General features: G+C 43.7%; 1 protein-coding gene across 1 annotated transcript in view; it reads right to left on the bottom strand.

Moving 5' to 3' along the window:
• Positions 1-27,167, bottom strand: part of DISC1 (DISC1 scaffold protein) — a 365,311-nt gene that overhangs the window by 185,635 nt on the left and 152,509 nt on the right. Inside the window, exons 8-9 of the mRNA XM_024117085.2 lie at positions 23,784-23,886; positions 9,508-9,696 (exon numbers count right to left, since the gene is read on the bottom strand). Of these exons, the coding sequence (XP_023972853.1) occupies positions 9,508-9,696; positions 23,784-23,886 (292 nt within the window). The remainder of the gene's footprint in view (positions 1-9,507; positions 9,697-23,783; positions 23,887-27,167) is intronic.

Genomic DNA, 27,167 nt, shown 5'->3' with positions numbered 1-27,167 from the left:
AGGATTGAATGATGTAATGCTTTCATTATTGTCACATAAGGCTAAGAAGGTACAGTTGTGCCCATACACTGAGTACAAGTGTGAAAAACGCCTACATGGGGTCCAGGCACTGGAGGGGACAGCAAAAATGCACCCAGGGTCTCTGCTACAAAAGTTGGATGATGGACATTTTTTGTTCGATTTTTCAAATGTGTTTTATTCTTATGATATTTTGTGAAATAAATTAAAAATTGAAAAGAAAAAAAAAAACCCGCTAGCACAACTCCAGGAATTTCATAAGTTTCAACATCAGAGGATTTTTGTGTAATCCGTCAGGAAAATTACTTCACCTCTGAAGGTTGCTGCATTCTCAGGATTCCAGACACTGGGGAATTTCAGTGTTGGGTGACCTTCTCAGGGCAGACCTAGAGTTTGGTATTCAGTCCCTACCGTTCCTCAATCTCTGAAAAAAATACAGGGTTGGGTGAAGGGCAAACAGACATTCGCCAAATTCTAATTTATCTGTCTTGCTGATACAATTGGGACATATGGACCAAAGTCAAATGCTGGATCAGATACAAAGTTAAAAAGAGGCTCAAGGACTTCCCCTGAGTGGCCGGTGGCCCGGTGGTTAGGAATCCGCCTGCCAATGCAGGGGTCACGGGTTCGGTCCCTGGTCTGGGAAGATTCCACGTGCCACGGAGCAACCAAACCCATGCTCCACAACTACTGAGCCTGCGCTTTAGAGCCCAAGAGCCACAACTACTGAGCCCGTGTGCTACAACTACTGAAGCCCGCGCACACAGAGCCCGTGCTCCGCAACAAGAGAAGCCACCGTGGTGAGAAGCCCGCGCACCGCAACGAAGTCCCAATGCAGCCAAAAATAAATAAATAAATTTATTTTTAAAAAAAGAAAAGAAGAGATTCAAGACTCTGGGATTCAGTCACCTTGTCCCAGCAGGACCAGGCTTCCTTTCATTAATTATACCCTGAAGTCATAATATATTTGCATTAGACTCTTTCTTGGGAAAGGCAATATAATATTTAGAAATACATAAAGGGTAATGCAGCTTTAGTAACACAGATGAAAAGAGAGCTGCTCAAAACAGGGTAAAATAACCAAAAGTTTGGGGCTTCCCTGGTGGCACAGTGGTTGAGAGTCCGCCTGCCGATGCGGGGGATACGGGTTCGGCAACGAAGTCCCAATGCAGCCAAAAATAAATAAATAAATTTATTTTTAAAAAAAGAAAAGAAGAGATTCAAGACTCTGGGATTCAGTCACCTTGTCCCAGCAGGACCAGGCTTCCTTTCATTAATTATACCCTGAAGTCATAATATATTTGCATTAGACTCTTTCTTGGGAAAGGCAATATAATATTTAGAAATACATAAAGGGTAATGCAGCTTTAGTAACACAGATGAAAAGAGAGCTGCTCAAAACAGGGTAAAATAACCAAAAGTTTGGGGCTTCCCTGGTGGCACAGTGGTTGAGAGTCCGCCTGCCGATGCGGGGGATACGGGTTCGTGCCCCGGTCCGGGAGGATCCCGCGTGCCGCGGAGCGGCTGGGCCCGTGAGCCGTGGCCGCTGGGCCTGCGTGTCCGGAGCCTGTGCTCCGCAACGGGAGAGGCCGCGACAGTGAGAGGCCCGCGTACCACCAAAAAAAAAAAAAAAAAAAACCAAAAGTTTAACATCATTCTGCAAATGAAAAGAAAATAATCTGGTTATCATTAAATTTAAAAGCAAAGTATGCAATCAATTGTTAATGAGTTATAAAAACTTTGGATAGTTTAATGTCAAAAGACAAATAAAATTACCTTCTGTAACTATGTGAGCATGTGAGCTATCAGCATATCTGGTTTACACATTTTTGATGGCAAGCCAGTAGATCTTTAAGCAATTCTTGATTGTTTCTGCCATGCTATAAATATTAAATTGCAGTGTATTGGCTTAGAATTGTCCATCCCGACAGGGATCCAACCCTCCCCAGTTACATAAAAATCTGGAAGGAAAGTGGATGAGGCAGGATGGCCCTCCCCAGAATTATGGGGGGACCTGGGCAGCAAAATTTGGTGCAAGAAAATCATGAGGGAAGAAAACACTTATGAGCATACGCTCTCTCCTTTACAAGAGCTAGGAAAACTCGAAAAACCAAATTAGCAACAAATGATCTCTCAAAAAGAATTGTCTCTCTTGGGTTGCAAAACATATGGCAGCTTCAAAGAAGAGGAAGTACACAGCAAAAATGGCGGGAGGCCATAACTCATGGCAAAGCCAAAGAGGAAAACAAGACATTTCTTATAAAATTAAGCATTGAAAAGACTGTGACAGTATAAAATAGGTCATAGCACCAATAAAATTGAATTGTGCAAAATCTCACAAAATTGGACTCAGAAAAACAAAAGAAGAATCAGTCTTAATCTTGCAAAGCCCTGAATTATAGAATATAATAGATGTTGTTTATTTAAAGTTCAAAAACTCACTCAAGAGAAGCTTTAGAACAATGGCCATCACATTTTGCAAGTTAACTCCTTGTAATTAATAGGATGGCATATTAGTAAATTCTTACAGGCAAACAGGGCTTATCGTGGTTCTCCCCCAGAAACTCTGACTGGGGTATCAATATACTATTAATGCCTGAACTTATAGGAATACAAAGGAAAACACTGACATTTAAGCATTTTTGAACAGGAAGCTGAACTAGCCATAGTTCTTTGAAAAAAATATCAAAAAGTGATCTGAAGTTACCAAATACGTATCCAATTAAATTGCTATAGTTCATTGTTACGGGAGTAAAAAGGCAAATGGAGAGACAGGTAGAAAAGGAAGTAGCATCAGTAAGGATTTCTAAAAAATAATTGCATGGATAAAAATAGGAGAAGGAAATCAGAAGTAGTTGAAAGCAAGAAAAAAAGGGAACAATGTTGGATAGAATCATGGGAATTCAAGACCGGTAGGGACTAGAGTAACTGGTGACTTCATCTCTGGCAGGGACTGTCTGATTCATTCTGGAACACAAAGGTGAGCACGGTGCCTGGCATACTGTAAGTGCTCAATAAATGCTTATTAAAATGATGGATGCATGCAACAGATGAATGGATAAAGAAGATGTGGTACATGTATATGATGGAATACTACTCAGCCATAAAAAAGAATGAAATAATGCCATTTGCAGCAACATGGATGAACCTAGAGATTACCATACAGAGTGAAGTAAGTCAGAAAGAGAAAGACAGGTACCGTATGGTATCGCTTATACGTGGAATCTAAAATATGACACAAATGAACCTATTTACTAAACAGAAACAGACTCATGGACATAGAGAACAGACTTGTGGTTGACAAGGGGGAGGGGGAGGGGGGAGGGATGGAGTGGGAGGTTGAGATTAGCAGATGTAAGCTTTTATATAGAGAATGGATAAACAATAAGGTCCTACTGTATAGCCCAGGGAATTATATTCAATATCTTATGATAAACCATAATGGAAAAGAACATAAAAAAAGAATGTACATATATATAACTGAATCACCTGCTGTACAGCAGAAATTAACATAACATTGTAAACCAACTATACTTCAATAAAAAAATTAAAATGATGAATGCATGGATGGCAATGAAACTTATGAGAGATCTGGTTCTCCTGTGTCATACATCAAGCACCTGGGAAGCAGAAAGAATTTCATCCAGCAAACCTCACACCGTGATGCTATACGTGCCAGGTGTGACACAGGTGATGGAAAGCAGCAGAATGAAACTAAACTGAGGCTCCTATGAACTAATACAGGCTTTTTGCACTGTTGTGGGATGTCTCCCAAAGGAATTATCACAATTGTTTAATAAAAGAGGAAGGAAGTTAATTACAAATTTCAAGCTCAGAAATTCACAGGCAAAAGCGGCGGAAGAGAAATAACCATACTCAGAGAGAGGCAAGAATAAACTGGAAAGAAGAAAACCACGGAGAGAAACAAAAAATGCAAATGCATATTTAACTGCGATCCTGATAACATAATTAGTAAGAGGTATCAAAGATAAATGATTAGAGATGTAAAGGCTCAGCTCACAGAAGAACCTGAGAAAAAAAGATTTTGAAATTTTAAAAAGAAGTTTCCCTTCAAAAGGTTCATATTATACATATATTCAATCTAAACCAACAAAAATGTCCAGTCAGAGAGGCAGACACAATTAAGATATTTCCCGTATAACAATCTAAGTTCCTTCACGTACAGAACCTGCAACAGTCATCTGGTTCCCAAACAAATAGCTCGGGTCTCATTTACCAAAAACTCTGTCACGATTCTGGCCCAAAGAGAGTCAAGTTGTCCACCAAGCAAATTTTAGTCAAAGCTCAGGGGAAGAAGAGACATTTGGTGTGTCTACAGAATGGGACCTCTAACCATCCCCTTTAGGTTCTAGGGACCTAGGACCGGTGACGTCAGGTCACTGGAAGATTCCATATTTAAACTCAATTAGCCCAAGCCCTCCCTAATTCACTTCCATGGCATTATATGTTAACATAAGGTTTCTTAACATTTGGAGGAACTTAGAAAGACTCCTTCAAAAATCTGCTGAGTCACTGGATCTTTGTGTGGAAAAAATGTACAAAATCACAGATATGAAATCTGTGTACAGTTTCACATCTACCCATGACTCTTGCTTTCATCCGCTGATTTTTCTTCTCAGAGGTGGTTGGTAACAGCCATGTGTGCTTTTGCATTTGCTATGAATCTGTTCACGAGGACTTTCCGTTACGCTTTCAAAAAAATCATCTTTAAGAATTTAACACCACTCCACATTCCTGAAAACTTCGGGCTTTAAGCTACTTTTGAGGAAAACGGACGAGGCTTCACCTATCTTTTTTTGCTCTGGCTTCTAGGAAGTTCATGATCACACCATATTCTCAACCAAAATAATTAACACTCATCATCAGCATTTTCTTGTCTCAACTTTTCCATTTTATTTGTTAATTTTGTTGTTTCCATCTTTGATATATACTTATATATATTCCAGTCCTCCATTTCTTCCCCACCCCCACAAAAAAGACAGATTTTATTCCCGTTCTAATTTTTCTTGAAAATTTTATCTAAATATAGCTAATAAATGTGGAAATGGAGTGACTGCCTATATATGCAGAACCTGTAAGGCACACAATCTCTAAACCAAAAGCTTTCCCTTAAAGTGCCTTATGAAAGATGTCTCACCAGTGGACTTAAGAGTTAAAAAAAAGCTAATATCTCACTAAAGGGCATCATGCTTCCTTTTATTAGCTACCAGGAGGCAGTCCAAAAAGAAGGGCAGGATTGTATGGGTGTGGCCTTTCTAACCTAAAGCAAAAGGTAGGTACTAGCCCCAAACCATAACTGAAAAGTTGACGCCACTTCAACTTTATCACCCTTAAAAACTGTCCCTTGGGACTTCCCTGGCGGTCCAGTGGTTGGGACTTCGCCTTCCAACGCAGAGGGTTCGGGTTCAATCCCTGCTCCGGGAGCTAAGATCCCACATGCCTCTTGGCCAAAAAAACCAAAACATAAAACAGAAGCAGTATTGGAACAAGTTCAATAAAGACTTAAAAAAAAAAAAAAAAAAAAAAACTGCCCCTTATCCGCCTTCCACTTCCTCCTTACTCACTGAAAGGCAAATAAATGAGTTTAAGCTGGACACAGCCAGCCATCACTCCCAGAAAAAAACAGCATTTGACACCCACACTGAGAATCTCTTTACGCATTTCACAGACCCTACACAGATTCCTGACAGCTCACTGGGCCACAGGCCCCGCCAGATTTTTGAGCTACATCTGCAGTATCTTTTCTACATGGGCAGCTCGCGTAAAGTGGGAAAATTCATTAACATGCTAATGATGCCCTATTTAAAATTCCAGCCCGGATTATTCTGTGATTAAATCTCTCCCCTTGACGTCTGCTTCCTTTATATCTGAGTTATAGTACGAAATCAACAATATTAATAAAGTACAATACAGATTACCAACTAACTTATCCACAAGGGATGGAAAAACAGTTATGTAAATCTCAGGGTTGTCTTTTTTTTCTGAAAAGCAGATGTAGCAAACTGTAAAAAAGTTACTGATTTTTCTTCATCCCACTATCCCTTAAAAAAAGAAAACATTGAAATCCACAGTAAGTAAAGGTTTATAGTTAATTTCCACAAGTATTCAGGGGTTGAAAGATTTAGTTTCATTCTATTTCACTGCACCTAAAACTGCTAAGACTTCAAACGTGAAGTCTTAAGAACTGCTGATAGGGGTGTAAGCACCCACCTTTCCTCCCCTCTTCACAGAGACTGTGACACTGAGACAAAAGTCGATAGATTCAGTGATGACTTCTGTCTCCCTTTAGTCCACCGGCATATTTCAGTCCTTCTCATCATACTGTTCTGTCTGCTGCCACCCCAATCTGAATATCCAACTCAAGCATCTTCCATGAAAGACAATCAAACTTATCATTGCTCTCATTAAATTGCAAAATGAATTTTAAATTTTTTTTTTTTTTAAAGAAGATCCAAGGTCTGGGTCTGTGATTCAAAATAAGGGAAGAAAGGACTAATGTTTCATTTTAATATCTGGCCCCAGTAAACGAACAAATATTTGTGGTCTATTTACTATTTTTAATGACATCGTGCTGGGTACTGCCAACGACACAAATGAAACCTAAAGACAGTGTTTTCGCCTCGATGGACTTACAGTCGGGCCAGAGACACAGGATGTAATGACATGGTAAGTGATCAGCAGAGCAAGTTCATCTGTGATGAGTCATTACACATACTCTTCCCATCATTAAGAATCCTCTGAATGAGACAGACTGTGCCCTAAGACTGCAAATCTCCCCTCCCGCTATAGAAACAGAACCCTTGTACACACACATGGCTGGGTCAGCCAACTTGGAGCCAATGTCACAGAGCCTGTGTCCCTGACCGTCATGGAGTGACTTGTTCATCCCTGAATTGCCTTTTACTCCCAAATGCTGCATTCTGCAATCACTGCTGGAAATCAAAATCTGTTTTTGAGAACACTACACAGTGCTCATTTTTTGAATAGTCTTATTTTAAAACGTTTTATCTAAGATTAAAAAGAGTCAGCTCATGGTAATACACGCAGAAGCGTACTACGTCCTTGTATTTGCTCTACGTTTAAACTTGAGCACAGAGCTCCCTCCAGATTTTTAACTCTCAAAATGCAACAAATGAGAGAATATGGTCTTTGGTCTAGTTTTATTACTATCAATGGGTAAAAGCTTCATTTTACTAAGGAATTCTTTCTCTCTTTCTTTCTTTGTCTCTCACACTGTCTCCAACCCAAGGTTATTAATTTGGTTCACCCAAAGCCAAGTCACCTCAGATTGCTTAAAAATTAGCTTCGGCCTAAAGCAGAGGGAAAAGGGTAGCTGATCCAGCAAAATCCAAGTATAAAACATAAAGGACGCCTTCACAACAGTAATGAGCCATCTGCAATTTAGAATCATCCATGGTAACAATCTCTTGTTCCATTTGTTTATGTTTTATTCATCATTTTGGAAATACTTAGTGAAGTGACAATGATGAGATTCAAAAAATACTTTACAGCTCTTTTTTTTAAAAACAGAGATATTAATGGCTTTCAAGAGCTCAACTGTTCAAATGAAAATATTGCTGCATCCTATTATATATAGGATGGATTAAAAAAAATGTCCTACTGTATAGCACAGGGAACTATATTAAATATCCTGTGACAAACCGTAATGGAAAAGAATATGAAAAAGAATGTATATATATATATATATATATATATATGTAGAACTGAGTCACTTTGCTGTACAGCAAAAATTAACACAACACTGTAAGTCAACTATACTTCAATAAAATTTTTTTAAAAAAGAAAATATTGCTGAACTAAATGTGTCCAAACTGGTTCACATCTTTATTCTTAGATATAAATTTCCCATTTTGCACCAAAAGACTTGGGATGACAACGTGAGACATTTCATAGTTTTCATTTTTTATTATTTTAAAATTTTATAGCAAAAATTCATTTAAAATATACAAGGTTAGTCCTATAATAATGTAATAAACTGCACCATCACATCTTGGAGGAATGTGTTGTCATTTCTCAGGACTATAGTTATATATTAAGGCTCAAATGCACAGTCTCTAGTTACATATTTGGCAAAAACAAAGCTCTGACCTACAAAAGTGAAAAAAGGATAAGGCGTTCTGAGTTGTTGAACCAACTTGAGGGTGTCCACGGCTAAGAAGCCACAATAATGCTTGACCATCCCATCTGTCATTCAAATAACTGTGAAGAAACCTCTCTCTACAAAATTTAGTAAGTCTTTAAAACTAAATTTATTCACAGTGAAATGACAAACCTATTTCCGCTAGCTGATTTCATATTTATTTATTTGGTTTTAAATACTAATCTTCATTTACTTCAATTTGTGGAATATTTTCAAATAGCCCTATTTCAAATCTGGCTAACTAATATCTCCATTCTTTTCTTATTTCTTTTTAAACAAGCATACTTTGTAAATACAGTCCTTTATTTGTATATATGCCTTTCATTTTCCTAGTAAATATTTATTTAAGGACAATGATTTACTGTGCATGAACTTTGCCTTCCAACAACCTCTGGTTCCCAGGGAATGTGCAAGGGTGCGCGCACGCGCACACACACACACACACACACACACACACACACACACACAATCTCAGGATCTTAATAAATTACCTCACTTAATTTGTACCACTTAACCAGCCTATGAGATGGATAATATTCTTCTCATTTGACTGATGAAGAAACAGTTTCCAGCATCTAATATATCTTAAATCTAAATTTTCTTCCTATTATTTCATTCTGTATATTACGAATTGAGTGATCAGAAATTCTTCACTGTGTGTGTGTTTTTGTTTTTGTTTTTAAGAAATAGGTTTGGCTTTATCAATTTAGACTGAACCAGCATCTTCTGAAAGTATTCCTCGAGTGAAGCCTCAAGGTGACCTCATTTACAGTTAACAACTGGACAGGAAAAGACCACACGAATACTTTAACTCCTCCAAAAAACAGATACTTTGGCCAAGGCAGCACTGGCATCTTCGACATCATTCTTCCTGGGGAAAGCGGCTCTCAGAAAAGCCCACACAGAGAAGAGGCACTTAATGGTCTTTTCTCAGTTTTCCCAGAGCCAGCCTGCTTTCATCTGCGATTGTGCCAACCAGAAGGCCAAGCCAAGGAACAAAAGGGAGATAATTGTCAAACAGAGAAAATTCTCAAGAACTGTGCCAAGGGGGAGATTGCTCTAAACAATCACAAGGCCATTAGCAAGTCCAGGGCAGAGGAGGTGGGAGAGACAGAAAATGAAAAGGCATCGCATGCGATCGCCAAACAAAAGCTGACAAGAAATTCTGCCGCATTTGCCGAAGCTCCTGCCAAAAATATCCCCCAGGAAAAGTGCTGTGTGGCTCCAGGACACCCTTCACAGTGACGTTCACATGAAGCGGTACAATAAATATCACACATACGCGAGACAACCGTGTGACCACTCACCATAGGCAGTTTTCCCCTGATCCAGTTCTCTCCTGAGGCTGCTGTAATCTTCTTTAACGCTTCCCAATTTCTGGACGTTCCTGGAACTCAGCACCAACAGTTTGTGGAGAAGTCCCTCCAGCCCTTCCCTCTCTGATGTTAATGATCTAATCTCCTCCGTGAGCTCCTTGGCTGTACAGAAATGGTTTCCTGCAGAAAAGGAGGGAAAACAAGCGTTGCCGCATCCCTACCTACGGAAGGTGCAGCTAGCATGCACTAACCGTGTGGGGAAAGGGGGATGAACTTTGCAGCTACATCCAACTGCATTAACAGTCTTCTGTGGAGGAATCTGGAAACACACTGACTGTCCTCCTTTAAGATGAAAAAACCACCAGTCCCGTTAGCAACTTATTCTCATTATATTCTGTTTTAGGGGTTGCATGGGCTAATTCACGTCCTTCTGAGACATGATGACACAAAAATATCCCAGTGAAACCCAGGGAAGCCACATGGCATCACTCCATACAAACATCCAAATGTCAAAAGAGGTGAAATATTACAGTAGGGTGGAAAGGGACCGGGCCTTGGAGTCAAATTAGACCTAAATTCAAATCCCAAATTCAAATCCCGGTTACACAAACTGCATGACCTTGAGCAAAGAAATCAGCATATAGGATTTCAGGGCAAACTTCTTATAAAATATGATTGTGCATTACAGGTGGCTACAAGAATAAATGTGAAATTCTATAAAGCTCTGAGCATTGAATTTAGCAGGGTTGCAAGAATCAAGGTCAATATACAGAAATTAATTGTATTTCTAAATATCAGCAGCAAATAATTGGAAGATGAATTTTTTTGTAATATCATGTATAAGATAGTTTAAAACTCAAAACACTTAGGGGTAAATTTAAAGAAATATGTGCAAAACCTCTACACAGAAAACATTTTAAAACTTCTGAGAGAAACTAAAGGAGACTTAAATAATTAGAAAGATATACTGTATATACATACATTGCAAAACTGAATACTGTTAAGGTTTTCATTTTCCTCCAACTGACCTATTGATTCAATACAATTCTAATCAAAACCTCATGTGGGTCTTTTGTAGAAACTGACAAGCTTATTCTAAAATGGTAAAAGAAAATGCAAAGGCCTAGCTAAAGCAAAACAATCCTTAAAAGGTAGAACAGAGTTAGAAGACATTTGCTACTTGATTTCAAACTAACACTGAAGCTACAGTAAATGCAGACAGAATGGCACTGGTGTACAGACAGACAAACGGATCAATGGAAGAAAACAGACAGTTCAGAAGTAGACCCACCCTCACACAGTTAAGTAATTTTCAACCAAAGTGCCCAAGCAAGTCAACGAGGAAAACAAAATATTTTCAACAGATGGTACTGGAACAACTAGCTACCTATATGGGGGAAACATTAACCTTGATACATACCTCAAATCATACACAGAATTTAATTAGAGATGGATCACAGACCTAAATGTAGAAGTGAAAACTATAAAGCTTCTAGAAGAACATACAGGAGAATATCTTTCTAACTTTGGAGTCAGAAAAACTTTAGATAAGACACAGAATATACTAATTATAAGAGAAAAAAATGAATAAATGGGCTTCATCAAAATTAAAACCGTCTACTCCTCAAAAAATACCATTAAGAAAATGAACAGGCAAGCCACAGACTGGGAGAAAATATTTACAATGCATACATCTGATGAAGGACTTGAGTCCTGCAACTCAATTATTTAAAACACAAATAACCCTAGTGAAAAGTAGGCAAATGACACCACAGGCACATTACAAAGATATATAACTGGGGCCGAAAAGCGTATGAAAAATGTGGATGGTCATTAGTTGCCAGAAAAATGCACATTAAAGCCATAGAAATTCCACTACAAAACCATTCAAGTGGCTCAGATTAACTGGACTGAAACTGCCTGGTTGACAAGGACCAGGAGCTACCAGAACTCTCCCGTGTGAGGGGAGCATGAAATGTACAAGCACTTTGAGAAAGGTTCTGTCAATTTCTCATAAACTTAACATACACCTATCCTTTGATTCAACAATTCCACTGCTAGGTATTTACCCAAGAGAAATTGTTGCAGGAAGAGGGACCCCTTCCAGGGCCCGAGAGTGGGCTCTTGTCTAACACTCAGAAATGAATTGTCCGAGAAGACACACGTGCTGACAAAACAAGAGACTTTATTGGGAAGGGGTGCCTGGGCGGAGAGCAGCAGAGTAAGGGAACCCAGGAGGACTGCTCTGCCACGTGGCTGGCAGTCTTGGGCTTTATGGTGATGGGGTTAGTTTCCCGGTTGCCTCTGGTCCATCATCTTGATTGGCCCACATTTGGTCTGACTCGGGGTCCTTCCTCGTGACGCGCGCATCTCTCAGCCAAGATGGATACCAGCACAAAGGGTTCTGGGAGGTTGGCAGGACATATGGGCTGGGGTCTCCTCCCTCCTTTTGGCCCCTCCCGAATCCTCCTGGTTAGTTTTCAACGGCAGTCCCTTATCGGGAACTCCTGCTGTGAGACAACTCATGAAGCGGTTATTATCCTACCTGGCGGAGACTGGCAGTTTCCGTCAACAGTTCCCTAATAAAATGAAACATGCAATCAAAAAATACTTGACTCAAATGTTCACAGTTGCTTTACTCATTGTCACAAACTGGAAACAACCTAAATGTCCATCTAGGGGAGAAGGTAGAAACAGTGGTACATCGGAACTACCCAGCAAGAAAAAGGCACAAACTCTACATACACACAGTGACATGGAAGTATCTCAAAAAAACGACACAAAAGAATGCATACTACAGGGGCTTCCCTGGTGGCGCAGTGGTTGAGAATCCGCCTGCTGATGCAGGGGACACGGGTTCGTGCCCCGGTCCGGGAAGATCCCACATGCCGCGGAGCGGCTGGGCCCGTGAGCCATGGCCGCTGAGCCTGCGCGTCCGGAGCCTGTGCTCCGCAACGGGGGAGGCCACAACAGTGAGAGGCCCGCGTATCGGGAAAAAAAAAAAAAAAAAAAAAAAAAAGAATGCATACTACAGGATTCCGTTGATATTAACTTCTAGAACAGGCAAAACTAATCCACGGTAGAAGACGTCAGAACAGAGGCCATCTGGGGAAGGGGGGATGATGACTGGGAAAAGGCACAAGGGTGATGTTTCTGGGGTGATGAAAATATCTTGAAAGGGATGCTGATAACACAGGTGTCAAAACTCATAGAACTGTACACTTAACATCTGTGCATTCCACTGAATGTAAATCATACCTCAATAAAAAAGGAAAAATATATTAGGGAATATTTAAGTATGAAAATTATACCATAATTAATAAACATATCACGTTAATAAGCACTCCATAAACAATAGTTACTGTTATTAGAGGGCTCCATTATATTTCCTAAGAGTTTATTATAACCATAATCATGATAACAGCTACTAACTTTCTCTCCTTCAAATCTGCACCACAACCCATCTATTCTAAGATGCACTTTTTTTTTTTTTTTTACATTTTAACATCCCTGAAACAGGGATGTGTCTTACAATTACTATTATCTAGGAGGTAGTCTGGATGAAGTTGCTCTTACGTGATTGTCACTCTTGGTGGCCTGACTGAGCACCTGTATCCCCCTGCTGTTTCAATGTACAAACCATTTAAGGACCCTTTGAGTCCTGTTCCCTGAAAACCTTCTGTTGAGATGGATTTGTAAGATTAGGAAAGCACCAGCATTTAAAACGTGAAGAATGGTGTTAGCAGCTTGGCAGAAAATGCTACAGAAAACAGTAGTTCATTCTTGGAGAAAAAGAAAAAAAGTTGCATCACCAGTCACCTCACTGATGCAGAGGATGATACTGTGTGGAGAAACAGGAGCCTTGACCTGAGTCGAACTGTGTTTTAGGACAGACTAAGTATGAAACATTTTAGGGAAACCTTAATCCATTCATTTTCTTTTTTAAAAGAGTGATATGTGATTTTTCCAAAGCTTAACTACATCTAAAAGAGCTATTTCAATAAGTATAAAATAAAAACTCTAAGCCACAGAAAGCGCTATGTCATTGTTTAATTGACAGCAATCTTTCCTTCTTAGTAGTATATAAAATAATGGCTCATTTTATGGTCACTAAAATACACGTTATCTCTGCTTTACAGGGGAGAAAACTGAAATCTAGAGAATCACATATCTTGCTGAAGCTTCCATAGCAATAAAATGCAGGGCAACTTTCCAACTCAAACATAGCTCAAAAATCCCTCCTCTTAAGTATTAAACTGTGCTGTTTATTTCTTTATTCTTATTATTTAATAGGCAGATTTCAATATGATATCAATGTGGGAAAGGTTACACAATTTTTTCCCACTTTAAGGGAATTCTGCACACCCAGCCCATGCCATTTCTCTTACTGAAATCCATAGTTTCCGATTCCATGATTGCATAAATATCTTTTGAGACTATATTGTCTATCACTATGTGGGCACATACGGAGAGGGACAAGGCACTGGCCCTGCTCTCCAGGAAGTTATATTGAATAAAGGGGATAAGATGTACAGTAAAAAAAAAAAAAAAAAAAGAAAAGGCAAATATGCTCTAGGAGGGCTCAGAGAAGAGTGATCATTCCAGAAGGGGAGACAGAGGCAGGTTCACCAGCAAAGAACAGAAGGTTCCCAAAAGGCGAAATGGGAACCTTGTTAAGCAAAGGGCATTGTCTTGCGGGGGGGCGGGGGGGGCGCTAGCAGAAGAGAGGCACGTGACCAAAGACTGGCCAAGACATTGACAGAGGGCCCCAAATGCCAAGCCGATGGATTTGGACCCATTTAGGAGAAACAAAGTCCTGATAAGGAGAGCAGACTGGATGCCACAAGCTTTGAGCTGTAAATGGACACACAACGAAAACGTTTCTGGATCCGTGATTTCTACGTGAACGATGACCGGTGAGGGCCGTTGCGAGTGGAGCCCCCTATGAAGGGCCACAGAGAAGCCAAGGGACCTGCCACGCTGTGGGGAGACTGCGGGAGGAGCCCGCAGCCCCAGAAGTGTGATGGCCTCTGGGCAGAACAGCATGAGCACCCGCGGTGCCTTCAAGCTCCCTTCTCAGCCTGGCTGAGGGAGCTCCCACCTTTCTGCCGGGCCATATTTTCAAGCCAGAGAGTTAGCAAAATGGCGGGGTGAACACCAACAGCGCCCCAGAGACACCAGGCAGAAGGTGCCAAGTGTGCAACTTCCTCCTGAGAACAATTCAGAGAGAAAAGACCTCCCAAAACAAACAGGAAGACACTACAGAGATGGAGTGAGTGCCAGCATGGAAGGTTTCCTGGAAATACATCCTCAGGCCCTCCTGCAACTCATCACCGGCTCTAGCGGCCAGGGCCTTAATAAAACATGAGAGAGATCACTAATTAGGATCCTTGATCCGAAGGGGTGTGGCTTGGGGAAATGCAGCGTGATGTGGACGTTTTACATACACAGAATGAGCGTGATTCTCAAAGAGACAGTTAATATCAAAACCCATGCCATGATAAAACGCTACACCGTCCCCGGTTAATATTTCGTAAGCATTTTGGCCTCAGATCCGAGCCCATGAGGCGAATCTTGGTGGATGCAGCCCTCCCCGATTGCTGAAACTGACCAGAGCTCCGTGACCAAAACTGAGAAAAAGAAATGCCGATCCCTGAAGGAAGTGCCATCAGTGACCCGGGGACCCCAATCTCCATCACCCCGATGGGCCTTCCCTAAAGCCAAGGGGGAATCTGTGTACGGATGCATATCCGCCTTCGCATCGAGCTGTGCATATGCCTGCCTGCTCTGCAGCAAGCGAACCGCGCTTGGGCCCTCATGTAGGTTTTGTAAAGCACCTGTCAAAATATTTTACTCTACAAGTAACACAATTAAAACCCTCTGGGTGCAAGCCAAAGCTGAAACTGATTTTACTCAACCTGTTGTTTCTAACTACATCCTCAGTGTCTCTGAATTTAAATAGCTACCCTCCTCTACTCCATGGTATCTGGGGGTTATTTTCTGAAGTCATTATTTGAGTCTCATTTTATAGATTACAGGGCTCTTGTTGTGTGAATTCTCATTTAGTCTTCCCAACAATCCAGGAAGGAGGTCTTGTCATGACTGTCCTTGGTTTCCAGTGGAAGAAACTGAGACCCAGAGAGTGACCTTCGTAAGGTCACAATGCTTTGGAGTTCTAAGATCACGCATAAGATTACTGAACTTGATCTTGGTTCTTCCAACCTCATGATAGGTGCTGATTCCATCAAATACAGCTCAGTAAGGGACTTGGTCAAAACATGGCCACAGATCATCCATAAAGGGAGGGGGCACCAAGATGGCTGAGGTTAAATCCTGTGCTCAGATGGGCTGCTTCACCCGGTCAGTCCGCAGGCCTCACTATTCCCTTCACCGGGGAACGTGCACACGCACGGTACTCGCTGGGCCACAGACATTTCCATGTGTGACGATCCTCCTAAAGTTATCCTCTTCTACCTACCCAAATTTGAGCTATACTTCTTTTCTAGGGAAAAAGAAAGCAAGCCAGGGTTGAACATAACCAAACCCCAAAATAATAGAGCGCTGCATCTCTTCTCTGGCACGACACCAGATCTTTCGAGGAATTCCAAGCTCAAGTGCACACCCGCTGGCTGGGCAAGACCACACCCTCTGCCTTCCAAGCCTCATGCTCAGCGATGTCAAGGCCACAAACAATCACCAACCAACTGCTCCCCAACTCCCCCCTGCGTGGAAGCTCCTTTGGCTGGAATTTGCCACTTTCCACTCGTTTTGTTTCTTTCTTCCAGTTACCATGATTTCCTGAGATACCGAAAAGCATTTTGTGTGAGCAGAGCCCCGTGACTGGTTTTGCACATCAAACATTTTAGAAATGGTCACATTTGACAGAGAAGACAAGGGGAAGAGAACGCTGGAACACGGGATTTTGCATAAAACACAGACTGCTTCAAACAGCTTGAGAAAGTGCGGCGCCTGGCGAGAGACAAAATATACAAACAGACGATGGCCAGATCATAAACAGAACAGAAGCCCAGCCCGCAGCAGCCTGCCTGGGAAACGCACCCCTGTGTACAGTGACCAGCCTAGGAGGCCAGCTTGTAGGAAGTCAGATGCCATCTCTAGTCACAATCCAGGAAGCTGAACAGTAACTTCTGTAACAATTCGCCCCAAATGGCCAGGACTTGATTAATAACAGCTTCCCTAATTTTTGTCCCTGCTTCCAGCTTAGGACCAACCAGAGTAAGTCAAATACGCTCCCCTAACCAATCACATTGGATGCTCTAGTTAACCCACCCCCAGCTTCTCCAGGCCAACAGCCTCCAATCACACGTGGAACCTTCCTTTGCTCCACCACGAAGCTTTCCCTCTCCTCTGCCCGCCTTAGAGTCTCTGCTGAAACACAAGTGATGGCGGTTGCCTGCCTTGCTATGGTAAGCTCTGAACAATACCCTTTCCTTCTCACTTGGTGGGTCTTTATTTCCACCCTGGATAAACATCATCTTTGAAAAATCTTTACCGAGCCTATCAGCTCCCCCAGCCGTTGATCTAAACCATGAACTTTTTTAGAGAGAAGGAAACATTTTGCACTTATCTAGAAAATCTAGTACTATTTCTAAGAATGTTCCTATTTCCCTCCAAATCATAAACGAAGAAAGAAGAATTCAGGTAATTCCCTAGTGGTCCAGTGGTTAGGACTCCATGCTTCCATTACAGGGGGCACGGGTTCCATCCCTGGTCGGGGAACTAAGATCCTGCAAGCTGCAGGGTGCAGCCAAAAAAAAAAAAAAAGGGAGAAAGAAGATTTCAGGCTGCCGTTTAGACACATTTGTCTCTAACGCATTTTAAGTGCAGATAATTTTTATCCTCTAAAAAGGAAAAGTCAAATCAGATAGAACCATCTTTAAAAAACAAATGGCTTGGAGTACCAGAGATATCTTGATATGCTATTTAAGAATAAATGATTATTTGAACTGTTTGTTCCTTGCAAACAGACAATCGGAGGCAGATGAGAAAGAAAATACACCACAAACTGCGGGGAGATCCAAATGAGGTATGGAAACAACAGATTCTGGGAATCAGAAATCAACAAATGAGGGTTCCGTTTTTTTGAACAATTACTCTCATCGTCTGTCTCCTGAGTGCCAGACATTAGGCAGAGCCCAGGAAATAAAACAGCAAGGTCACTCAACACGTGGACCACATCAATAAGGGGGGCTGCTTCAAGCAGGGAAAGGATGGAGCCGGAAACTCACGCAGGATGTCAGTGTGAGCAAGCTTCAGAGCCCGGGCATCAGAGAGCTGGGCCCTGATCCTGGGGACGGGGAAACGGTCAGAGCACAGCCGGCCCCATGCAAGATGACTGTGGGACACTAGTCAGGTTACAGAGCGTGACGGAAGCAGAGCCCAGTTACAGGACCCGGAGCCCAAGACGGAAGGCCAGGGACAGCCGGGAAGGATGCCTGTCGCGGAGACACGGACGTGGGCTCCCGCCACTGAAACATCTTCTGTTTCTGGGAACAGGAGGACGGTAAGGAAGCCACGGCTGTGAAAGGAAGGCACGGCAGGCAGAGAGGGAACGGAGCTAAGCTCAAGGCAGGAGTGCTCATCACCAGAGGTCAAAGGCTGGGCAAGGCCCTGCGCGGTTCTAGAAAAGGAGATAGGCCCCTACTTCTGCCACTGACATCCTGACCACAGAGCCTGAGGCAGGCACACCCATCACACCCTCGGGGCACCGAGACCATCCCCTCGCTCTCCCCGCAGCAGCCTCTGCCCAGCCGAGGGAGAGGCCAACGCAGTCGAGTTTCACGTGAAGCGGGCAGTTTGGGCAGCACAGACTCACGGAGCCCTGGCCTGGGCGGGTTCCCTTTGGTGGAGCACCCTCCTGAGATCTTTGCTCTCACGTGCTGTCCGGGCTGCCAGTCGGCAAGGTGGGCCTGAGGCCGCCTCTTGCGGAGGGAGGCCTCTCAAGCTCCCCCCAGAAAAGCCTCAGTGAGGCCCGGGGGCAACGGGGCCTGAAGTGGGCAGTCAGACCAGACCTGCTCCGGGCCTCAGGGAGATGCACTGAGCCCAGGAGCTTGGCTCAGCTTCCTGGGCGGGATCCAGCCATGACTTTGACCAGTCCTCCAGGGCTAAGGTTAATTTCCTGGCCTGGGGAGGGGACCAGCAGGGCTCTGGGCTTCTGAACTCAGTGCTGAAAACCAAAGGGACAAAGGAAGGCTCGCCATCAATGAGCGGCCCCGCCTAGTTCAGCAGGAGACCGGGCAGGCGCTTGGGGCCCAAGCCACTTTGTGAGAAGGGATGTAGATGCCGCCACAAGCCCTTTCGCTGCAGGTACATGAGCCAGTCACCTCCTGCCGAAACCTCCTCCCACCTGGACGCTAGTTAAGCATCTACTGCCTCTGCACGGAGCTCACACACATTTATCATCCAGGTGTCAGTGTAGTGGTGCGCCATATTAGTCTAATTCACCACCTCATTTAATTCTTACAGCACGCTAAGGTAAGAGTGTGACTGTTATCCTCCTTTTATAGATGAAGAAGCAAGATTTTAAAAGATGAAATAATTTGCCCAAGGTCACCCAGCCAAGTGCTGATTAAGCTGGGCTTGAACACAGACCTCTCAGATTCCAAAGCCAAAGCTTCTATCTGCTACGCAGTGTGGCCTTTGCTCTCAAGAACCAAGAGATCTGTCAGCCCCGGTCAGCTCCCCATTCTAAGCCACTATGCACAGACATGGGGGGATGACCTTCTCTAGGATGGACAAGGACAACAGTACCTACCTGTCCACAGTGACGAAAGACGGGTGTGTGCTTTCAACCAAGCTATTCTCTGCCAAACACCACACGAGTTAAGGCAGAAACAGAGAAGGGAAAGAAGAGAGATGAATCAGATACAGTCTAGTCAAGAGTTGTGTAGGTGAATGAAGACCAGGGAGAAATCTAGGTTCCTTGGAGTTTTTGAAAAGCCACAGGAGCGGCGGCGAAGAAGTGGACTGAGAGTTCCATGGAGAATCCACCGTATGTCGTGAAATGAAATCTAGAGGATTGTTGCGTTTGATGTATTACCGTTGTCTGTGTTCTTATCTCACATGACCTACACTTAAAAAGAAATGATGAGCCTTCTAGGTTTTCTTAATGTGTATTATACCACATTCAACTGGCTATATTAATTCCACCATAGCTCTTTTAAGCATCTGTATAAGATTTCATACACTAGCCTTCTTTTCTCCCTTTTTCACCGATAGCATCTTAGTTAAGTCAGTGACTTCCAGCCCCAGACATTCCCACCTCTATCCCACCCTGTACCCCACTGCAGACCGGGCTTCCTAAAGTCTGGCTTTGATCATGTCCTTGCCTTGCTTGAAAATAAATGATCGCTGCTCCTAGATACGTATACCCTTAGCCTGCTGTACAGAGCCCTGGACAGCCAGGTCCTAACCAATGATGACTAGTTTATTCCTACCACAGTACTGACCCTACACCGGCGTCAATCTCAACTTCTCTTCCCCCTCAAAACACAGCCATGTTTTTCCACCACATCCAGTCCAGGCATATCTCGCTCCACTCTACTGCATAATTATTATAAAGGAAGGGCTCTTGTCCTGTCCACTGCTGCACCCTCAGTACCTAGAGCCAGGCCTGGCACTCAGGTGCTTGATACCATTACCTGTGGCTGAAAACCTGTCCACATCTTCAGTTCACAGGCTCCTACGGGCTCTTAAGTCACTGTGGCACACTGTAAAACGTGGCACACCCCAAACTCTCTGCACCCCTCCCACTGACAGATGTCCCCTGTGTCTCTTTCTCTTGAACCAGGGCCCCAGGACTGCTCCAGCAATAAAATAAAATGGCAGCTGTGGTGGTTTTAAAATGTGCCCATCAGATTCTTTAATGCTCCTCCCTTGGGGTGCCATCTGTCTCCCCTCCCCTTGAGTGTGGGCTGGACTCAGCAATTCCCTTCTAGTCACTAAAGCAGAGATGACTGCGCGAGTGTGGAAACTAAGGTCCAACAGGCACTGTGTCTTCTGTCCTGTTTGCTTTCACTCTCAGATCACTTGCTCTGGGGGAAATCAGTGACCGTGTCACGAGCACCCTACGGCGTGGCCCACGGGGCAACGAACCAAGACCATCTGCCGGCAGCCAAGTGAATGAGCTTGGAAGCAGATCTTACGGGCCCCATCAAGCTTTCAGATAACTTCAGCCCCGCCCCGTATCTGGACAGCAACCTCGTGAGAGATCCTGAGCTAGGATCACCCAGCTAAACTGCTTCTGGATTCCTAACCCTCAGAAACCGTGGGATATAATAAATGGTTGTTGTTCAAGCTACAAAGTTTTGGGGTAATTTATCACCTATTAATAGAGACGCATGCCAGTTTTTGAGTCCAGGTCTTAAGAAATAAGAAACTTCCATGTCTTATCTCTTGGGACACTCACTGTTAGAACCCGGCGGCCAGGTTGTGATGAAGTCAAGCTGGCGATAGTGAGGTCACCAACAGACGTGGTAGAACCAACGTGGAAGAACCAACAGACAGACAGACAGACCAACCTGCTAGTCACAGGAGTCCTGGAAGGGGACTCTCCAGCCCCAGCTGCCCCGCCCTAGCTGACCCTCCCACCCCCCTGCCCAAAGAGCAGGTTCATGAGCAAAATAAGTGATTGGTGATGTTTTAAGCCACTAAGTCTTGAAGTAGTTCATTATGCAGCAATCACTAACGAGGACAGATGTTGGCATCTGAAAGTAGAATGCTGCTGCTACAAACCCTACAACCTGGGGCGCTGACTTTGGGACCAGGTGGCAGGCCTCAGTGAAGGCTGAAAGGAAAGTAAGAAAAGTATTATTGGAAGCCAGAGGAAAAGGGACCCCTATAATATAGTGACAGAAAGTCTGGTAACATTATCAGCGAGGCAATATAGAAAACAATTCCTAGTGAAGTTAACCATACAGCCAAAGAGATTTCCAGGCAGGATACAGAAGTGCCCACTGGTTTCTGGTCGCTGCCTGTGATCAAGTGCAAGAAAAGAGAGATGAGTTAAAGCACGTACATTTAAATACAAAGGAGCCAGGACTTTATATTTAAAGTAAAAATAAAGTTTTAAAATAAAACTGTTTCTTATTCCCCGTCTCTGCAGACAGCAGAGGATTCTCAAATGAAGAAAAGACCTCAGTCCATAGATCAAATCCAGGATGGGAGATCTAGAAACTTTCAGACAGACGAAAGGCCCTCTAAGAACCCAAGGGTATCCCGTAAGATCCTTTCCATTCAATAGGGCTTCTGAGAATCTCAAGCAGCATTGTCCCAGCATCTACATAGAGAACCCAAAATAGGCCTCACTTGGAGAGGTTTGTGGTTGTGGCTTTTGTCTAGTGGAGTGAGGGTCTGCCATTCTGAAGGTACCAAAACAGGCCCATCAGCACCCTAAGGGAAGTACCTTTTCCCTCCTCGGGCCTTCCCTGCTGTGGAGCATAGCTCAAAAGGAAACAGAAATCGCATTATGTGCAGAAGTTAATGATGACCAGCCTGCCACTAGCCCAACCCACGGGGCAGCCCGTTGACTGAAAGTCCTGTCCCCCAAGGGGCTCACTACCAAACATAAAGCAGACAGCTAGCGGGAAGCAGCCGTATAGCACAGGGAGATCAGCTCGGTGCTGTGTGACCTCCTAGAGGGGTGGGAGGGAGGGAGACGCAAGAGGGAGGAGATATGAGGATATATGTTTATGTATAACTGATTCACTTTGTTATAAAGCAGAAACTAACACACCATTGTAAAGCAACTGTACTCCAATAAAGATGTTTAAAAAAAGAAAGAGTGACCAGGAAATAGGGGGGTCAGGAGGTCAGTTCCCACCCCAGTTAACTCCCTCATCCGATTAGGCCTCACCAATTTCCCAGATGATCTAAGAACTACGCAGAAAACCCAGGCCCCGTATGCCAGATACCATGTTAAGAATTCTCCCTGGGATCCTAACAGGAAATTATTCACATTTGAGAGCGGGTTCCCCTTCCGCTTGAACGATGCATCTCCTCCCTTGGGCTTAATACAGACACATCCACCTGTATTCCCGGGAAAGACACATTGATTATGAAAGGCAAAAACCCTAACCCAGAAGCAAGGCTGTGTTCAGTCTTCTTTTTTCCCTCTTAGCAAGCGGGGCTGTAATTCCAACTACATGGCACGTGAAGCTGTTAAGAGCCAAGTCCCGCATTCACGTGCGCGTGTTCTGCAGGTTGTAAATAACACGCGTGACTGCGCCGGGCACCAAACTGCTCGTTAGCTGCCAACATTAGTTGTTTAATGATCTGAAAAGCAGAAGCTGCCGATTATTGTATTCCTTCTTAAAATGCCATTTAAAACCCATACATGTAATTATTATACCTTTTCATTAAATTTTTATGATTCTTCCGAAACTGATGAGCTATGGATTCATTCAACCTATACAACTCTGAATCCTTGGAGGCTGTCATTACATAACTGGGCTAAGAATCCATCTATCACACCTGGACTCTAGCCTCCAATCTATCACCACTTAGCTGATGGAGTGAACTTCACCAGAGGACACACCCCAGGGCCTCAATCTCCCCCTCTGTTCCTCAGCATTGCAGGATCTCTCCCTCCTACTTGATAGAGCTGATGTGAAAATAAAAGAAAATAACAAATGCAGAGGAATGTTCAAAAACACTGTTCAGGTGATGGAGTAAGATCCTATTTTCAGGGGCTTGTGTCTTCAGCCTACCGATTAATGGGAAAAGATATCCCTTAGTAACTACCGGCTTAAGGAAGGAGAATAATCCACTGAGTACCCTCCAAAAATCTATAGTCTATGACTAGATTGTTACTCTGAGTACCTCAGTTTATCTCCTGTTATCACTCCTTCCACACAGGAAGGGGCTGATCACACCTGCTAACCCTCATTGAGCTTCTCCAGATACACATAAAGCTGTAGAAACATCGGCTAGAATTGTCTGGCATCCAGAGTATCTAGTCGCTAAACTCTTAAAGAAACAGGAACTGCAAGTCCAGACTACGGCACCTACACGAATAACTATTTTATACGATGCGTGCATGTGTATTTTTAAGAGCCTTATCCACCCCTTAGAGGGAAAAGCACGCTGCTCATCTATCCCATGGGTTGTAGTGAAACTCCCCAGAAAGGCTTTGAGCTGTTGAGTACGACATCAGTTACAGGTAGAAAGTTAATCCAAGACAAGATACAGATGCCGTGGTTGTCATCACTCACTCCAACTGCCTCCGTGGTCCCGCTGTCCCCAGGTACCTGAGATGGCAAGCACTTTGGCTTCAAGCAACGCCGGCAGTTGGGTTTCAATGTCGTTAACTTCCTTCCTCAGGGCACTGCAGAGTCTTTCGCTCATACACACCTAGAGGGAGAGAGACAGCCATGAGTCATCACGTATTTACGTAAAAGTCAGAGGGCAACAGAGCGCCAGACAGATTCCTGGGTTTATAAGTAATAAAGGGGGTGATAAAGAGTAACTGGGGACCTCCCTGGTGGCACAGTGGTTAAGAATCCGCCTGCCAATGCAGGGGACACGGGTTCGAGCCCTGGTCCGGGAAGATCCCACATGCCATGGAGCGACGAAGCCCATGCGCCACAACTACTGAGCCCGTGTGCCACGACTACTGAAGCCCATGTGCCTAGAGCCCATGCTCCACACAAGGGAAGCCACCGCAATGAGAAGCCCGCACACCGCAACGAGGAGCAGCCCCTGCTCGCCACAACTAGAGAAAGCCCGCGCACAGCAAAAAAGACCCAACGCGGCCATAAATAAATAAATTTATTTTTTTTAAAAAAAGAGCAACTGCAGGAGAGTTCTTAAAAAGCAAGCAATGCATAAAGGAAGGAAGGAAGGATGGAAGAAGGGAAGGGAGGGAGGAAGGGCTAAATAAAGCAGGCACTGGCATATTCCCAGCATAGATCCTACAGCTCTCACACACCTGAACACAAAAGTGAGATGCACTCACACAACAGAGCACAGCCACAAGCTAAAATAACACAAGCCGTCTGGCTGCTCCCTCCCAGGGCCTCTGCATTCTTACGTCTTCCTTCTGAGTGGCTCAGCTTGTCCCTGGTGACTCAGTTCACTCACAGCCCTCAAGGCTCTGCCCTGGGCCTTGCCGGTTACCCACAAAAAAACAACCACCCCTCGGCCCTCCTTCCCCTTCCACCTGTCCCCTGCTGGATGTTTATCCATAGACACACTGTCTTTCTCCCCTTGTTTTCTTATTGCCTTTCTGGGTAGGATACGTGCTATGGGAGCAGGGGTTTTGTTCTGTGTCTAGCACGTAGTAGGCAGGAAATAATGGTACACAGATGTTACAGTCAAGGGCAGAGCATTCCTAGTTGACATTGTCTAATAATACTCGAGGGCAGATACTTGCTGGGATGTCAGATTTGAAAAAAGAGACAAGTAGATCTCAAGGGGGTTTGCAGGTTTTATCATGTCACTTCCTACATATTTCTTGTTTTTTTAAAAAAAAAAAACAGCAAAAATCTTAAATCTCAGTTTCTTTTTCCAGATGTCTCAGGTCATTTTGTATTTGTTCGAAGCTAAACTATCACAATTTTTTTCTTTTATTTAAAGCAGAAACCTCATATTCAATTGCTATCTACTCAGGTTAATGAGCTACCAAAAAAACCCTCCAGTGCAACAAAAGCACAGAGCACACTTGAATAACAATGAACACATATGTGGAGACATTCTGGGGGGAGCCCACAAAGGATGTTACCTAGAAGCATCCCTCTCTTCTTGCTGACAACCTAAAATTCCATTCCGACGCTAAAATTAACCCAGTTGGGTTCACAGAGCCCAGAGAAAATGTAAAAATGTAATCTCCCCAGAAGTTTCCAGATCTTGCCAGATACCATCAACTTGAAATGCTTTGTGTACCTCAGACTGAAATGGAGATTGTTTCTAGAATCAACGCAGACCTCACCCATCCTGCCTAAAATGTTACACCATTTCCCCCATGGCCTTCAACATGTTCTTTTCCATTAAGTGGCTGTAATTTCCCACATCTCTTTATAAAACTTACTTTCTGTGTGAAGGAGACCACGTGGAGGCCTCTACCCCAAAGCTCGTACCAGGAGAGCTGAGCAACCATCATCCAAAGTCATTCATCCGGAGACACCCTCTCAACAGTTCTGAGGTTTGTCAGGGTGTCAGGAGCGGGAGTTTAAGGAAGGTGCTCCGGACACCCGCCCCGGCACTAAGCCTCACGAGCTCAAGGCTAAGGACGGGCACGACCCCTCCCATTGGTCGAAGCCTGTCACCAGAAGTCCCAGGACATTTCTGTCAACTCCGTAACACCAGCCACAATTGTTGTGCCTCATCCAAGTACATCCAGTATTTCTGGTTTTAGCTCACCGTCTCTCTTAATCATAATTGGGTCCGTTTCTCTTTTGTTGAGCAAGCTGTCACTATTAATATGAAACCACCTCTAAATCTTCTTATTAAATTGCAATGTACATTCTTTCAGGCACTGCTAGATGTAATCTAATATCTACCAACCTCCGGATACCCCATTTATTTCCAATGCTTTCTTCCATCTCATTTATCCCCTAATTACCTTTGGTTTGGGGAACCCGTAAGAGTTGAAAAAATGTAATGAGTGGAAGGCAGGTGCCAGCTCTCTTTGAGGAAGGATTTGGAAGAATATCAGATTACTGTGTCTAATTCACAGAAGAAAGAAAACTGGGCCAAACTGCGACTTTTACCTCAAGGTCACCAGTCCAGAGGGGAGAGAAAGTTGTCGCGTGTGACTGGGTAGTTTTGTTCTAATTCTCTGTAGACTAACATACGCCCCCCCCCATACACACACACACACACACACACACACATTCATGTATGTGCACGTGTACACACCCACCTATATACACACACGCACGTGTGCACGCGTGCCCCAGAAAATCTGCATCTCCTTTTTAATTCCAAATTAAATCGGACCCTGAGGAACTCATTATCAAACGGAGCTTTTACGTTTACACTTTAAAATCTTAGGCATGAATTCCTTAATTTCATGGAAAAGCAGGGAATTGTTAAGTTTTTGTAAATGTATTAGAGAAAGGATGCAAATGCAAACAAAACAAACCACTTTTGGCATTTGAGCAAAGCACAGTAGCTGGAGATGATCAACAGATCCCAAGGTCGTGTGCATATGTGTACGTGTGTGTGTACACAACATAAAGTGTCATAGAAAGCACACACAGATAAACACCATCTGTGTTACATATTATGCACACCTGCATCCTCACTGCTGGGATACAGACTCATTTGTGTTACACACACAGTAGGGTCTGATGCTTAATAAACCCAAACCCAAGAGTCCTTCCACATATTAATACTACACAGAAATTAGGACACACCTGATAAATGGCACAATTTACAGCAGGAAATTCAGGAGGATACCTCCACCACCTCCCCCATCCAGGAAGCTTTGGTCTCGCCTCACCTCCCCACTGGCTCCACCTGGAGGTCACAGTGGCAGATAGGGCACGAATGCCAGTGGGCGACATCACCGTCACTTATAAGGCAGAAATTCAGGTCTGCTCTCCAGCATCCCCTCCTGCCTCGTGTAATAAAACTGGTGGGGCTTCCCTGGTGGCGCGGTGGTTAAGAATCCGCCTGCCAATGCAGGGGAC

Source organism: Physeter macrocephalus, chromosome 20 (assembly GCF_002837175.3).
Source record: "Physeter macrocephalus isolate SW-GA chromosome 20, ASM283717v5, whole genome shotgun sequence".
In the NCBI taxonomy this organism is placed as follows: domain Eukaryota; kingdom Metazoa; phylum Chordata; class Mammalia; order Artiodactyla; family Physeteridae; genus Physeter; species Physeter macrocephalus.
This window is presented reverse-complemented; position numbering and strand designations above follow the sequence as displayed.